The following is a 12,786-nucleotide window of genomic DNA, read 5'->3' as shown; positions in this document are numbered from 1 at the left end:
TCAAGATTTCCCAAAATCTATGGCCGAGACAATGGAACCTTATCATCAAACACAATCTATGTCCAATGTTGGCTTACATTTGTCATACAAATTGTTATTCCATTATTTTCACACTGAATTGTCTACGGATTTTTCCGCGTCCCCGATCATGACAAGGATCACACGGCGGGTATGACCGGTTGACAGGGAATGCTTACTCTTCCATGGCATCTGATCCCATAATTGATGTTTTTCAAGATCTTGTTTTCTCTACTCCCAATATGTATCATTTCAATGGACTTTGTTTGTTATCTTCATATCTAATCTCACATAATGAGGACAAAGATAAGAAAGGTGGAACATTATTGTAACCTCACTGTCTAAGAAAGAGAGACGAAAATGAGGTTAAAAATCGTTTTCCTAATTTGCATATTTGGTGGACTTAATGCTTTGCAACAGGAAAAACGTCTCCTTGTAAATGACCCGCAGATGATGGAGACGCAAATTGTTGAACTCCAAAGACAGGTCCAACTGCTGAAAGAAGAAATGACCAAAGTTACACAGAATAATAATTATGGCAAGTAATTTCAAGTGCTCACTTTGGACTGGAACTCTTAAGCTAATTCTTTGCATTGAGTTATCAATGCTTATCATTTTTCTTCAGGAACAACGTACACAATATGGGGAAAGAGAATATGTCCTCAACTGAGCAACACCACAACTCTGTACAGTGGTAAGTGAATCTTTCCTGAAAGGATCTTTTAATATATAAATAGAATTATATATACTGTATTGCATCATACTAGTATCAGTTAAGTTTTTCAGCAAATTGCAAACTTCTTGGCTTCGCCCGTTATGCAATTGATGACATTAATGTCTTAAGTAACTTGAAGCAAAGCCGACAATCCGGTGCATGGTATGAAATATGCCTAGATGAGTCATTTGTACAAAACGTTGATTTTTTAACACATTTCTATAAAATTTTCATTTTTGTTTCACCTTTTCTCGATTATAAACGTTTTGAATGCATTCTAACTCTAAAGGAAGTATTTTTTTAAAAATAATGGAAAGAATGTCCCTGACAAAAAATAACTTTTTTAAAACACACCTTGTAAATGAGCTCATACTTTCATTAATAATATTATAATAAAACCATTTTGTAGTATGTTTCAGTATCACAGTGATGTTTAAGAAATAAGATATATTTTTTTACAGTTTCATTGGGATATGACATGAAGTTGGTCACGTGATCAAATCCTATAACGCCCGAAGGTCGTTATAGTAAGTTTTATTACGTACCAACTTCATGTCATATCCAAATGAAACTCTAAAAATGGTATTTTAGTTCTTATATTTATAACGTATTTTTATTCGTATTACAAAGAAAAATAGGTGTACCATTTAGATAAAACACAACATTACGTAACCACTGCGTTATGTGACGTTACAATCGGAACTTTCCAAATAGTTCCTGCAGTTTGCTTTACGTATGCAAGAAAGTCTGATCACATGACAAACTGCATTCATTCAAAAATGCATGTACCGGTAAATTTAATTTGTATTGTCATGTAAGGAAAGGCATTGGCAGATGTAAATATACCGGCATATTATATGTTGATATTCAAAGCATGAATTTATTGTACGCCAAACCTGCAGAATTCACTCAAAATACTCACATCTCCTTTACATGCAGCATTGCCAAGAAAAAAGACTAGAATATCTCTGATTCCTTTTAAAATGAAAAATAATACTAGCATATTTTTCTGTATACGGATGCTATATTAACGCCAAGTCCGCATCGTTGCCGTCTAAATTTTATTACTCGCCTTCTTCGTGAATATACATGTATTAGATGGAAGGCAAGGGACATCTTTTATCAGATACAGAGGTTATTTCATTTCTAGGCAAAACAAGATACCGGTATATGAACGGAATGTATAGGTTGGTACGTAGAAATTTTTATGTTAACACTTCTTGTTATTTATTATTTTGACATATATTAACCACTTTTTGTTTTCTCCCGCAGGCGTTGTAGCGGGAAGTTTCTTCACAGAGACGGGAAACGGAGCTAACACATTATGTTTACCACATGATCCGGATTCAGTTGACGCCAACTTTCCAATTCATCAGAGCGACGGCATTGCCCATCTCTACGGAGGAGAGTACCAGTTTAGTTTCAAGAATGTAGTATATCAGGATGATGTCCCATGTGCCGTCTGTCGCGTGACACAAGCAACGTCTGCATTAATTATTCCAGGAAAACTATCGTGTCCTTCAGGGTGGGTTAAACAATACCAAGGATTTCTGACTTCAAATGCATATAATGAACAAAAATCAGAGTACCTCTGCCTGGACGACAATCCGGATTTCATTGAGAGATCTAGAGTAAATGAAAATGGGAAGTTATTTCATCCTGTTATCACCGTATGTGGAACTCTGCCATGTCCACCGTACAAAAATGGCACCTATGTCCCATGTTCCATTTGTACCGCTTAGGAGGCTAATAAATGAAAAAAAAATCTTAATATTCTGAATAATTTGTTCTGTTCTTAATCATGTAAAACCCAGTCACATTTATAAAAGCGACCAACGACTGACGACTTTTGAAGCAAAATGGTATTTTTGGATGACAGTCAACAAATCATTGGCCGTTGTCTTGCCCGATTTTGACCTTTTTTCCTCGTCGGCCGACTAATTTTATGTCTATCGGTCCAAGTTATTATTTTTTCTGCATCGGTGGCCGATTTCTTCAATTGAAGCGATCCGTCAACCATCCTTCGATCATCGTAAGACCATTGGTGGTCAGTTTATAAAGTTGGTCGTTGGTTAAAATCACATCGTAGCTCAGAACTCGATAATTGGACGAGGATTAGCCGACTTATAAATAACCTTTACGGTTACATAACACAAACAAATGCATGGATTAATATATTTTGAAATGGAAATGACATAATCAGTTAATTATAATAATTCCATATATAAAATATAAAGAAAGCTTATGTTTTCTTTGCTGCTTAGGTATGTGTCTTTATGTCGTTTTCTATGTGACCCTGAACAAAATTTTGCCCTCCTTTTTAGCATTGTGACACAATCTTACATATTTCCTCCACCCTGCTTCTTTGAATATAGATCTATGAAATATATTACTGATTTCTGAAGAAAAAAATTATTTAGTCAAGTCACCGAAATTGACATCGCCACTGGAAATGTTTATAGTTTTTAACAACTTTTTATTGTTGTTTTTCAGTTTTAATTACGAACTGATTAATTAGCTTTTCCAGCGAAACCCTAGTACATGTATTTGGCCCTACAATGTAATACGCATTGGATCTAGTCATTGATAAAGGGCCAAGAAGGTACATATGTTTTTAATTTTTGTTTAAAGATCCGACAGAACAATCCAACGAGTTCAAAACTTATATAATGAAAAATGGGTTAAAATAGGTTAAAATAGGTATAAGCACAAATAATGTGCAAGTTTGAAAGTAAGCAATAAACATGATAAATACGTTAGTGAATAAAAAAAAAAGATGAAATAAAATTAGAAGATAACGATCATTGTCGTGCTCAAAACTCCATTTAAATCAGAGTAATTCCTAGCAGATCCAAGGGGGCCTCTGAAAACAGATTGGATCAGGTGACAAGGAAGAGTCAGCGGCCTTGTGATCTCTGCCTTATACAGGATCGAGTTAAAGGAAAAATGATGACTTTACAATATGTATAAAAGGCATTAATGAGCAATCAACTTAACGACAAAGGAAACGTCTGACAAAATCCAAGATTTTTAATAAATTTGATGCAGACTACCAAAAGCACTACGTATGACATCAGCATGTTCAATACAACACCTTCTCATTGACATGTTCTTAATTTATGATTATGGAGCTTGATAACTCTTCGTTTCTCCACATTTCCATTTAAATTGTGAATATTTTCACAATTAAAAAGTGATACTAGTATTTGCTTTTTATAAATTTCCAATGTCAGTGGATTCTTATTTTGCACTTGGAATGAAAAAGATTCAATAAAAATGATTTTATTTTCCTCAAAAAGTTATACACATGAATTAAAAGGTAAGAAGTTTAAAATAATTTATTCAAAATATATTCTTATACGTCTATCAATTAACCGGAGTAGATACCTTAAAAGTTGATAAATAACGCAAATAAAACACTTACAAAAATAATCGCGAAATAAAAAACGCAAACATTTTTTGTAATATACAAACTCTTTTGTAAGGAAAAAAAAATCCTTCCTTGTCTAATGATATTTTGTTCTTGGTGAAAATACGTTATAAATTAAGAGTTCGCCATGTTTTGTGGTTTAATATGTTTTTCTTGCCAAACCACTGGTTGGTTTAAGCTGAAACACCCCTACTAATGTGTTCGGAACCTTTTATTTTTCGGTATTCTGCAAATTATAAAACCCGATGAGTTCAGAGTAGCTCTGGCAGTGGCTCTGGCGAGAGTTAGCGAGACTTCAGCGAGATAGGGTAAATTATTCACGGAAATGGCTAGGAAGTGACTAGCACGTGGAGGCATGGTAAACAGAAAAGTTATGTTGCGTTTCAGTTTTCACCACCCTAGAATCAGCTGATAATGTCTGTTGAAATGTACTTCAGTCAATCGATCTCTTTTACATTCATTCAAACTTAAATATTATTAAGTATTCTCTATAATACAATTTTCTGCAGTCATGAATTCAAATTTCTTTTTGGACAAATATTTTTTCATGGGAACCCGGACTATATTTTTTGGCGTCAGATTAGCAAATGAGGCACCAGCACGATTTTAACTGACCAATCAGCTGAGTGAGTATTGCATTATGGGTTACTACGAATACTACAGGAATTTTACTCTTGAAAAAAAGGAAAATCTTATGGTAAATGAAAAGCATTTTTAAAAATATTATTTTCATGCTTATAATAACAAACAATTCATTTGTTAAATAAACGGCGGAAGTCTAGGTTTCTGAAGTCATACTGCAAAAGTAAATTGCGTCTGTACTTATTCCTTCGTTGTACTTTCGGTGAATACAGTTGCCAGGTGAATTCCCTGGCCGAACACGTGATCACGAACGTAAACAAAGTTTTGTCCATTTAAATGCATAAGAGATGCTGCTCGTTTTCCTTACCCTTGTGTTCTGAACTAGACACAAACTACATTTTATTAAACTTTTTTCCCCATTTAACAACAAATTAAAAACGCCCGTAACATCTTTCATAGTTTTTTATCTTTGTATTTTGTTCATTTCTTTTATATTGCAGCCCATTAACATGATCATAGATTGACCTGAACTACGTGTTCGAAGTAAAATGTAAACATGTATAATCGATTTACAAACAGCGTGACATTTTGCTTAATAGGGCGTGTGCTAAACTTTTGAATGCTGATTATCATATCACTCATCCACTGGATGTTTGATTTCAATGGAATCAATAATACTTTGCATATGAAACATAGAACCCAACAATACCACTGACAATACTGACCAATCGTATTGAATCACATGTTTACTGGCATACAGTAAACAACAGTTACACGAGGGTGGACAAAGCAAGTTTTACAACCTATAATGATGATATTGATAGATACATAGTACAACAGTAGCAGAGTAGTCTTACTAATTCAATTCTCTGAATTTTTTATACGTATATGAAACCATCCGGTCAAAGCATAACAAATATAATTTACATGCTTTTTTGAGGACAGAGAACGGGCTTTGACTGACCACGTGTTGCTGGTGAGTACAAATGCTGCACTGGAGAACAATCATTCAATGTGATTGGCCAGTATTCTCAGGATATTGTTGTATTCTGAGTTTTATATGCAAATTAGTATTGATTCAATAGAAGTAAAGCATCCAATCGATTAGTAAAATGAAAATCAGCACACAAAAGTTTAGCACGCCCCATCAAGCAAACTGTCACGCTGTTAGTAAAATGATAATATTTGGCGTAAACGTTGATATTCATTCAACGATTGGTCAGTTGCTCGTGGTGAGATCCCCTGTGCGAATTTATAACAATAACCATATAAGGCAAACAAAGGTTTGTCAGTGTAGATGATAATGCACATTTTTTACCACCGAATCGGTCACTAGTGAGCTCTAATTTTCGCCGAAAAGTATAAGATATATTGTTATTTTAACACCCGGGCCTCCTTTAGTCACCCATTTTCTGTTGAAAATCATGAAAGTCTTTCAAAAAGGTCTGGAACATTTATTACAGGACATCTTTTCAAAAGAAACAGGCTATAGCAATATCATGGTTTCTGCCGATTTTATTTATAAAACCGGTGTCATATAGTGAGACTTCCGCCATAGTGAGACTTCCCCCCGGAAGTCTGGCTATATAGTGAGTCTTCCCCCTGGGGGGAAATATGGCTATATAGCGAGACTTCCCCCCATAATGACCATAGTGAGTCTTCCCCCTTCGGTTTTCGGTTTGGATTTTATATACATTGACATAATTAAATATTTATTGTATGCTTTAGGGACCTTTTAACTTTTATAAATGTTATGAAGTATTTTTAGGATTTGTATTTCATTTTGAAATTAAATTTGCGTGATATTAATGAAATTACATCACTATAAAATCAAATAAGACGGATTTGAGTTCTAATACACTTTGAATCAAATTCTGACCGTCATGCATATTTTAGCAAAGGCACGGCCGGATGCATGGATTGGGCTTAACCCCACCCCCCCCCTTTTTTTAAATTTATGACCGGAAAAATTGTATGAAAACGTGTGCATCCCCTGCTCATCACACCCATACATCAATTCATACAGTTATTTTTTCATTTTAGTCGTGTTTTAAAAATTATTTATTTAAAGATATTTTATTAAACTGGGTTTGGACGATTGGATGTTTGAATACACGTATAAAAATACGTAAAATTAAAAGAAATATAAGTCTTAAAGTACTATAAATTTTTCTTCTTTTCGCTACATTTTTTTATGAAATCGGTTGAACCATATCTAATGTGTAAATAGCTAATGTTTGTACACAAACAGAAAAACAAAGAAACAAAACTATGCTATCAATTTTTTTTTTATTCAAATGCTGAAAACAATCAGAACATTTCATATAAGTGACTCGTGAACTAATAAAATTATTCGTCATCAATACATGTAAAGGAAAGGGTATACATATTATATATATTATATCATCTGAATGTACATGCATATGTTATAATGGATATCAAACAGTTAAAACGATATTCAAACTGTTCATGCATATAAAATAAATACCGGTATATAAATACATGTATATGTATGGAAGATAATTTCGTCATAAATTAACACTGTTAGAATTTTTTAAAATAATAAAACAATGTTCCGGAAACTATAATAAGAGGGGGAAGTCTCGCTATGAATGGGGGAAGACTGGTTATAAAGTGAGCCTTCCCCCCGGAAGAACGGCTATATAGTGAAACTTCCGTGGGGGAAGTCTCACGATATAGCCATTCTTCCGGGGGGAAGGCTCACTATATAGCCAGCCTTCCGGGGGGAAGACTCACTATATAGTGAGCCTTCCGGGGGAAGCCTCACTATGGGGGAAGTCTCACTATACGACACCGGTTCTACCCTATAACCTTTGAATAGATCAACCTAAACCACGTGTCTTGAATTTAAATCACAATAACATTAGTAGGGGGTGTGAAAGCTCGAGTAAGTTTTTTTTAAATCGTATTTTGTCTGTAGTCCGTTAGTCAGTCCGTCTGTATGTATTTTTTGGCATTTTCCGTTCTCCTGAAGAACTTGGCCAATTTTAACCAAACATGCAACAAAGCATCTTTAGGTGAAGGGGATTCAAGTTTGTTCAAATGAAGGGTAAGGGGAGATAATTCTGAAATATAGAAAATTTGGATTTACAGATCTTCCTCTCAAGAACCACTGTGCCAGGAAAGATGAAACAACATTTTCGGGTAGGGGAGACTCAAGTTTGTGCAAATCCTGAACCAACCTACCCCGCCCTCGTGGTGGCCACATTGGATGAGCAGAGTTTTTTTTATAGAAATATATAGAAAAATCTTTTGAAGTCTTCTTCTTAAGAACAACACAACCATGATTGGTCATATTTATATGGAGGCATCCTCAGGTAGTGTAATTCAAATTAGCTCCTATCATGACAACCGGTCGTAGGATGGGGTCACAAGGGACTAGCAAAGTTTAAATAGGAATATATAGGAAAAATCTTTAAAACACCTGATCCTACCTCAGATTTTTTTTTTAAGGTCTGTGTTTGCTCTGCTCCTATTTTGTATTGTTTTATGGACTTTGATATTGAATACTGTTCCTCATCTCCATATCCTTCATCTCAATAAAAGCAAAGCCATGATTAATCATATTCATATGGAAGCATCCTCAGGTAGTGTAGATTTATATTTGATCAAATCATGACCCCCTGAGGTAGGGTGGGGTCACAGTGGATGAGTAAGGTTTTGCATAGAAATATATAGAAAACGTTTTCAAAAGGCTTTTTTTCAAGAACAGCAAAGCCATAATTCGTCACATTTATATGGAAGCTTGTTGTGTAGTGTAGATATCTGAGGTGTGTTTGAATATTAAAGTACACTTACAGATTATACTTAAACAAGAAAAATAATGCAAACGTGTACGTGTTATTCCATTTGTTAGTTTACACGTACATGTACACCCACAGGTGAGCTTGCTAAACCTCTCTTTTAACAAGATCGGGTTAAAAGGAAAATTAATGACTTTAAGATATGTATAATTGATATCAGTCAACAATCGATATAACGACAAAAATAAAATAATTTCGAAAAAATCTAAGATATCATTCGATTCAGAATACTAAATGCCCTCCCTATGGCATCATATTAAAATACAACAGCCTCTCATTGGCGAATACTGAACTTACCTTTGATGTTAAATGATCGAATTCGTGTTTGCTCTGTTCTAAATGTAAGATGATTTATGTTTTTTGAGCATGACTGCTCTTTGATTTCTCCATATTTCTATTTAAAGCCTTTTGCATATGCCAAATATAGTCACAATTACAAGGAGATATTTGTTATTTTATAAGATACCGAATGTCAACAGACCTAAATATTAAATTTGTATTTGTCATAATTATTTTTAATCAAAGATACTAGAGTTATTAAGAGAAATCGATTTATCGACCACTGTTCAGTCATACTTGTAAAAAAATCATTACATATTACATCATTACAGTAAAACGTTTTAGCCAAGATTAAAGCTGTTGAAAGTAGGTGAAACTCTAGGATAAAGATCAAAACGTCACAACTCTTGGTATCCAACGGAAGGCTTTGTGGAAAGGATTAACCCTTTGGATACAATGGAACCCCACAGTACTAACTGTTTTAAAGTTATTGCTAAATTTTAAATTTTTAAACAGATAAAACTCTAAGGTTATTTTCAAAATTTGGGTAAAAATATTTATACCCCTAAAATGTCTTGCCGCAATGATTGACAAGATACACATATGTAATATATATGAAAGTCCTTTCTCTTTCCATTCAAGAGATATTACCAAGGTTAAAGTTTTTGTGACAGACGGACAGACGAGTGAGATCGAATGTCCCCTCGCTTTCTCAAAAGCATGGGACAATTACATGATGGAATCTCAGTCTTCAAACCTTCCCCAATCTATAATGATAAATTGTCAGGCATGGTTACTTGTAACATATGTAAGATACCTAAAGCATTTCTCTTTTATATGTTTTTATGTACATTTGACGCAAATATTTTTATAAGCCCTGGATTACCAGCAGTGCTATTGAATGCAATGCATGCGCAATCATAAGAAAAATTTACAGTAAGAAAACATTCTTGATCTGTTTTGAGAAGAGGTTGAATACTAAACTAAAGAACCCAATAGTGCTTCTCTGTATTGTATCGATGATTTAAAAAAAAAAACTTTTTAAGATATATTGTAAGAGGGCTGTTCAATAAATAATGTCATGAGCTCGATGACATAAAACATGATAGAAATCATATGAAACTAAGCTTGACTATCTCTCATTATTGAATCTTTAATGAATTGTAACAGTTTATGTGACTACTTTTCGTCACATAGTTTCATTGACAATGGGTATTCGAGACACTGCATTAAAAATGAATGATAAAGAATCAGTAAACTAGAGTGAAATTAAACACTTCATTAAAGGTGTGGTAAAGCTTGCTAAGAATCCCAAAGAAATATTCACTGAAATATGTGAAATTTACAGCAACCAATGTCTGTTTTATGCACAAATGAGCAGGTAGATTTCAATGATCAAAAAAGATATAATTGACATCAAAAATGGGTACCGTCCTTGGTGACAACGACTTACAACAACCAAATTGAACGTACTGTTTGTGAAAATTCAACAAATTATCACTGATTATGTCTGATTGACTTTAAGGCACAAAGCAAATTTGATAGGCATCATTTGGGGGGGGGGGGTACTTCATAATGTCTTAAAGAAACATTTGACTGTAAAAAAAAAATCTCAAAGGTCACACTATGTTTTGAAAATGAGTAAAAATGACAGCGTGTAATAAAACCACAGTAAATAATTATTTCAAAAAAATAAAAAATTGTACTTATCCACGTTTATGTGAAATTCAAACAGATAATGAAACTTGAATCCATTGCGATAAACCCTCAAAAGAAATTTACTATAAGATGCACTTGACAAAACAGCAAAGGCGTGAGAAGAGCAAAGAATTGCAAGAGTTTTATATACTATTTTCTTACATATTAGTGGTCTTGTTGTTCAAATTCTTATTCGGAGAGGCAGTTCAATTTCTGGAGAAGTTAAAGAAAGCAAAGTTAATGCAAAAAAAAAATCAAAAGATTTATGAGAGGATGGAACCAGTTTCAGGAATTCACTACATTAAATTTCTTCATGACAGCGTCCAAACCCACACGCCATGAAGAATAAAGGATTTTTTGGAAAAAAGGAAGTTTTTCACACCAACAACATTCGCCAGATCTTTCAACCTTTGACTTGTTTCAGTTCCCAAACTTGAAAAAAACACCTCTCAGAAAGAAAAAAAGTACAGGAAATCAAAGGATCTGCCATATTCCAGTATACCAAGGCCCATACTCAGGTTTGTGTTCTAAAACAATTAGAAATTTAATAAAAATTACAATATGTTAATCAATGTCATGTGCAAAAAATCACAACACGCCCGTGACTTAATTCGTTCTTAATGATGTTATAAGCCAGTACATGTACTAATTGTCACTTACGAAATACATCAATTGAAAATGAATTCATTTTATATAAATTCTATTTTCATCAAGTTGTTGGTCTTCAATGTACCAGTGTTTTGCTTTTCAGATTTAGAGTAGATTCATGAGATTGTACTTCTTCAAATGATACTTCTCCAATACACTTGCATTAGGATAATATATTGGTAGGTTGCGTATGCTGTTATTTTCTAAAGAAAATTGTAGTACATGTACATTTGTTGTTACCCTGGTTCCTGTGTCTTGGCAGACTTTCTTCTTCTTCAAAGTCCTCTTTTAGTATAAGCAGTAACTATTCATCTTTTGGAATATGTGGTGTCCTGTAGATGTGCAATAATGTTTTTGAATTTTTAATTTTACCCTGGGGGCATTACATGAGTAAAATGACGTTTTCTCTTCAACACAAGACCCATGACTATCTAACGTTTACCAGATTACTATGACCCCCACCTCCCATATGAATATAATGTCAGTTTCCATGCTTTGCTAAGGGAAACCCAAAATATGTTTCGGATCATAAAGTAAAATAGGAGGAGCATAATGGCAATATGTAAAAAAGATTCTGTGAAAGTCTCATCCAATATCATTCAGTGGTATATATGAGTGGAGTTGCGGATAAGAGATGGGAACCCCAAAGCGTAACAGACGGACGGACATCCCGATTACTATATACCCTTCCGCTTTTCAAGCGGGGGGTATAATGAACAGCTTATGTTGAGTAGAAAGAAGATTTTAAGTGAAGTTGAATAACTAACGTTAAGTTGTAAATCACATGTAGTGTTTAGTAACATTTCCTGTACAAAAACACATAAATACAATCGATTACACTTAATTAGAAACACAGATGAAAACTCACACCTCAAAAATTAGGGGGAAAAATGAATTCTATGGGTAAGTGCATCATCTAACATTTTTTTTTTACTTTTTTTATAGTGACTTGGAAATCTAAAAAAAATGCTCAACTTTCTATCCCATATTGCTTTTATTGGGCAGCCAGAACTAAAATCAAATTTTACCATCTCCCTTCCATGCGAAAGATTTTCTAAAATATACGTTAATATACAAAGATAGTGTGTGAACTTTTTGAGCACCCCTCGTATGTTTTGAAAGACGAAACAGGTTTCATTCTAAGATTGTCCGCGTGGCGCAGTGGTTGGAGCGTCTGCTTAAGAGTCGCGAAGTAACGAGTTGATCATTCCGTCGCGGGTTCGATTCCCACTGTGGGACGTGCAACCGGTCGGTCCTTCGAATGAGATCGTTTAAACCGAGGTCCAGTGTCGCAGTATTATGGAACGCCAAATAAACATATATTCAAATATTTGTACCCATCTTCAAATAATTGCACCTATTTTCAGTTGTTCCTATCTTCAAATGTATTGAAGATGGGTACAAATGAATTGAAGATAGGTCCAATTGAATTAAAGATAGGTACAATTGTATTAAAGACAGGTACAGTTGATAGTTCTAAATATTTATACATAGGTACAAATAAATTATATATTGTGTCATTTGATTTATAGTCAAGTTACCGAAATTAACATCAACATCGCCACTTAAAATGTTTATATTTTTAAACGACT

General features: G+C 34.0%; 1 protein-coding gene across 1 annotated transcript; it reads left to right on the top strand.

Annotated features, from left to right (window-relative positions):
- Positions 1–378: 378 nt before the first annotated feature.
- On the top strand, positions 379–2,475 carry LOC134273439 (short-chain collagen C4-like). The gene is made up of 3 exons (XM_062755633.1): positions 379–556; positions 644–712; positions 2,006–2,475. Exons 1-3 carry the CDS (start codon positions 379–381, stop codon positions 2,473–2,475), a joined length of 717 nt encoding a protein of 238 aa, XP_062611617.1.
- Positions 2,476–12,786: the final 10,311 nt, after the last annotated feature.

The sequence above is a fragment of the Saccostrea cucullata genome, unplaced genomic scaffold (assembly GCF_032062105.1).
Source record: "Saccostrea cucullata isolate Sc308-1 unplaced genomic scaffold, CSIRO_AGI_Scuc_v1 ctg31, whole genome shotgun sequence".
NCBI lineage: Eukaryota > Metazoa > Mollusca > Bivalvia > Ostreida > Ostreidae > Saccostrea > Saccostrea cuccullata.
Note: the sequence above shows the minus strand (reverse complement) of the source record. Positions and strands in the feature narration are given on the sequence as shown.